The following is a 4706-nucleotide window of genomic DNA, read 5'->3' as shown; positions in this document are numbered from 1 at the left end:
AAGGGAAAGTTTGATGTGGTCTTTTTCATGTCACTAACATATTTGAGAGACTAAACTAGAAAACAGCAGTGAAAACTTTCCTCCTTGTGCATATTTATGAACAAAATTTTTGAACATTTTATGCAATTCTATGTCAGCCTGGTTCATGCACTGCAGATGGCAGTAAAAGAAAAGAAGCTCATCATTAGAATTCCCTGGCTGCATTGAATTGCATGATATCTGCATCAGCTTATTTTCTTCACCATTTATAATTTGGTTTTATTGCTGTTTAGAATTTTATTATCCCTATGGCAATTGTATCATGCAAGTAAAAGAAGACTTTGGAATAATTAACTTTTTCTCTACTTGTTTGTGCAGAAACCTGCATCTATGGAGTTGGTAATTGATCTATTCAAAATTTAAGCACATTTTCATGCATACCAAAATTCCTTACTGTGCACAAACTGATGCAGGTTTAAAAGCATTGTTATGATGGATGGCATCTGCTTAACCAAACTCTAAAAGAATTTTGGAAATATGGATTAAAATGTAGTGTGTAGAAGGAAAAATCGTTATGAAACATATGAAACCTGAAACATAGCCAACTGTCTTCACACAATGTTATCTCTACCAAGTATTGGGAAACATTCTTGGCATCAGGGAAGAATGGGAATGACCTTCTTACTTGAACTTGGAGGCAGCATAGGTTTTGATTGCAGCAATCCTTAGCCATTCCCGTGTTTTGACTGGACAGCAACTCGTGGCAATTAAGTGTGAACTGGTGGAATAGGGCAGCAATGGCAATTTCTGATCATGAACTGGTCACAAATTACACTGCCTTTGAAATCTAACCTGCTCTTTGGTTTGCTAGTTTGTACAAGCTTGGAATCAACAAGTAGTCTGTGTCCATTGAAGCCATAAGGCATTGATTTCTACGGCTGGCAAAGCAGCATATGAGTACATTGAACTGTAATTAAACCCTTTGTCTGAAATTGCAACAAATACAAATGGAGCTAACAAGCAGACATAAACGCCAGAGGAATTTAGCTGGAGAAACCTGAAGACAACCTTCATTTTTCATTGCCACCCAAAATATACAAACAGCAGAAAACATAAAAAAGCCCATAAAAATTATCAAACAGTGAGGTTTTTAACCAGTGGAAATAGGAAAACTCATGAAAATACATTGATCATCTACTAATTTAAGTCACTAGGTAGTGGATACTAACAGAGAAGCACATTGAAGTATGATCTTATTTAAATTAAACAAGATAGGAGGTAGAAGCCCTACTTTTTAGTGAAAGATCTAGGACAGGCTTTCCTGAAACCACCCTGTTGATGTGAAGCAAAAATTGTTGATCTTAGGAATGTGTTGGACAACTTCATGATCCACACCAGAGGGTGCGCAAATACGCTTAGTGAGTTGTTCTGAAGCATTCATCAGTGTCAGTTCCTGAAGGTTGGTAAGATTTTTGACACCCCAAGGAATCATCATCAGATTTTCACAATTGCCAATGCATAGTTCTTTAAGGCCTGACATTACTCCCTTTGCTATAGTTATCAGCTCAAGTGTGGGAAAATTAAGCAACTCTAAAATCTCTAGATTAGTAAACCCTTGACGAAATTGCAGGTGTCTACCTTCGTATGCTTTGACAAGGATAAGCCACCTTAAATTGGGAAGCGCTTGAAGATGTGAAGTTGGATCGTTTTCTAGGCTGGACCAATGCAAATGTAAAACTCTAAGGCTCTCAAGTGAGTGAAACCATCCTGGGATATTCTCCAGCTTTCCAACCAAACAGAGTCTCCTAAGGCCTGGTGGAGGTGATTTCAAAGCATTCATCTGTAGAATCTCATGGTTACTTGCCATCACAAATAAGCGGCAAAGGAAAGGCATATTTTGGATGGCAGAGCACAATTCCGTTTCATCTGAACTTTTAACGTTTGAAAGTTCAAGTCTCACTAGCTGGGTCATGCTTTGCACTTGCTTCATCATATTTCCACTAGATTCTACACAACCTAGAACTTGCAAGTTCTTTAAAGTACTTATATCTAAATGCACTTGTATGCCAGATACATAATCGAAATCATTGTACAGTCCAGGATTCAAACGGCGTGCTAGAAGATACCGCAAGTTCTGCAACTTAACAATCCCTTTTGGAAGCGCCTTAATGTTGGTGTCATCAATATTTAATGTTTCAAGGTTATGCAATCTTCCAATTGATTTTGGCAGCTCCTTAACTAGTGTTCTTTTCAAGTTCAAGTATCTCAAATTAAACAAAGTGACTATGTCATTTGGCAACTTTTCAATTGGAGCATCTTCCAAGTCCAGCACCCTCAGAAGCTTAAAGCCAGATGCTAATGTATTTATGGAAGAAAGAAAGAGCGCATCATCAACAAACCAAAAGAAAGCGCGAAGCAGTGACATACCCTCATAGACTCTGGTTTCTTTTCCTAGTGCTTGGACTGACAGACGACGTGCTATGCCATCTTCTCTTGCACCTACTCTTTGTTCGTCATGTACAGCACAAAATTTTTGTTCTTCCGAAATTGAAAGAGCAAGCTCCCGTAGTAGATCATGCATCTTGCATGCTTTTGGAAGTCCAAATGAGTTCCTCTCTACAGCATGAAGCATACTTCGGCGAATGAGTTCCATGAGGTATCCCTCAGCAACCTCTTCTGGTGTTATCCCTTTGACCTGTTCTACAAACCCCTCTGCCATCCATAATCTGATGAGTCTCTTTCGCTTAATTGAATAATCCTCAGGAAATAAGCAGCAATAGAGGAAACAATGCTTAAGTCGGTATGGCAAATCATTGTAGCTCAGCAACAAGATGCTTTTCACTGGTTGAAGTATTTGGTTATTGTGCAACTCCCAATTCAAGCTATTGCCAACCATCCTCCATTCTGATGAGCTTTTGGCAGACAAGAGACCACCCAATGACACAATTGCGAGAGGTAGTCCTTGGCATTTTTCCACTATGTCCTTGGCTAAAATTTCAAGCTCCAAGGGGCACTTGCTGCCATTCCTTGAGAAAGCTTTCATGCAAAAAAGGGCCCATGCTTCAATTTCTGATAGTGGACGAATATGATGAACATGGCTTCCAATTTCAAAAGAAAGAGAAGCTACGCTTTCATTCCTTGTTGTAAGCATGACTCGACTACCATGCCTGCTATTTGGAAGTGAAACTTTTATTTGACTCCAAAGGTTTGCAGTCCATACATCATCCAGAACAACCACATACCTCTTGGATTCCAAGTAATTCACAAGCATCTCAACCAGCTGTTGGTAATTCATGGAGCTCAATTCCATAGGAGCTGCTTCCATTGTGGCCCGATAGAATTGCTTAATCAAGCTCCTAAACAAGTCCTCAATGACATAAGTTTGGGAGACAGTAATCCAAGCATAGCAGTCAAAATGCCGCTTCACAGTTTCAGAATTGTAGGCCTTGGCAACTAGAGTTGTTTTTCCAGAGCCACCCATGCCAACAACTGAAATAGTTGTGCGTTGCAATTCTCCATTTGTTAGCCATCCAACTAACAGTTGCCTTTCATCTTCAACCCCCACAAGTTCATCATCCTTAATAAACAAAGATGATTCCCCATGGAGTGCCCCTTTGCCACTATCATCAGAACTCTTCCCTTCCATACTATGATCAATACGATACCTCTGGTTTCTTTCTGGTATGGCTTTGATCATACTTGAGAGTTTTTGCAGCCTGACGGAAATTTGACGCCTTTTCCAAAGATGTTTTGGAAAGCCGATGGTGTTGTGGAGGTTTCTTGTGGATCTGTGCCTACCCTGTCTCTTGTTGGAGAGATACATAAACTCATCGATGATGTCTTCAACATCATACACCAAATTTCTCACATCAGCAACCCAAGTTTTCTCAACGTCGGTTTGAGGCCTTCTCATATCTGTATCATGTAGAAAGGATCTCATGCTCACTAGCTCTCGCTTGATTTCTTCAAGGTCATCACGAGCTCCACCTAACAAGGCTGCTTCATTTTCGATGACAGAAACTATCTTACCAATCAAGAACTCTGCCGGCACCGATGCCATGCTTTTGACTTGCTTATCCTCTGGTTGGATCCTTTAGTATCTTCTTTCTAATCTATGCTTGACCCAAAAACTAAGCTCCTTCTCTCATTGCTCCGGCTTTATGGCCTTATCCTTTTCTTTCCTGTCGCAAAACTTGGCCACGTGCATATCAGCAGACTGCTTGCAATATTTTGTAAAATTGAGGACTAAATGATTAATTTTTTAAAATTTAACGGTTAAAATGTAATATAAAATAAAATTTAAGAATTAATTGTAAATTTTTCAATATTGTTAGAAAAAAGAATATAAGTAATGAAGGAAAGGATTGTGTATTTGTCTGTGTCTTATTTACAGAGATATTATATTTATTTATACATGAGAATATGAGCTAATTTAGACAAAAATAATAATTGCTGTAATTATGCTATACAAATTTCTTATAATCATGCTAATTGTTGTAATTATGCTGCACAAATCTCCTATAATTATGCTAATTGCTGTAATTATGCTAACACCCCCCCTCAAACTCAAGGTGGTAGCACAGGTGCCAACTTGAGTTTGCTTAAGAGATCGTGAAAGCGAGCGGGAGGAAGCGTTTTGGTGAATATATCAGCGGTTTGGCTGACAGAGGAGACAGGAATCAAACATATAGTGCAATGAGCAATATGATGACGTACAAAATGACAAT

The 4706-nt window shown here is 38.9% G+C and overlaps 1 protein-coding gene across 1 annotated transcript; it reads right to left on the bottom strand.

The window, feature by feature from the left end:
* Positions 1–939: 939 nt before the first annotated feature.
* LOC110665004 (disease resistance protein RPM1-like) lies at positions 940–4144 on the bottom strand. The gene is made up of 2 exons (XM_058138053.1): positions 1271–4144; positions 940–1036 (listed from the first exon to the last, which is right to left on the bottom strand). Exon 1 carries the CDS (start codon positions 4037–4039, stop codon positions 1286–1288), a length of 2754 nt encoding a protein of 917 aa, XP_057994036.1. The 5' UTR covers positions 4040–4144; the 3' UTR covers positions 940–1036; positions 1271–1285.
* Between the last annotated feature and the right edge of the window lie 562 nt (positions 4145–4706).

Source organism: Hevea brasiliensis, chromosome 16, assembly GCF_030052815.1.
Source record: "Hevea brasiliensis isolate MT/VB/25A 57/8 chromosome 16, ASM3005281v1, whole genome shotgun sequence".
NCBI classification, from domain to species: Eukaryota; Viridiplantae; Streptophyta; class Magnoliopsida; order Malpighiales; family Euphorbiaceae; genus Hevea; species Hevea brasiliensis.
The sequence above is the reverse complement of the archived record's forward strand: the minus strand, read 5'-3'. Positions and strand labels throughout refer to the sequence as shown.

What these genes read in the sequence shown, in the direction of transcription:
- LOC110665004 (XM_058138053.1), bottom strand. Translation starts at nt 4,039, where the DNA reads ATGGCATCGGTGCCGGCAGAGTTCTTGATTGGTAAGATAGTTTCTGTC.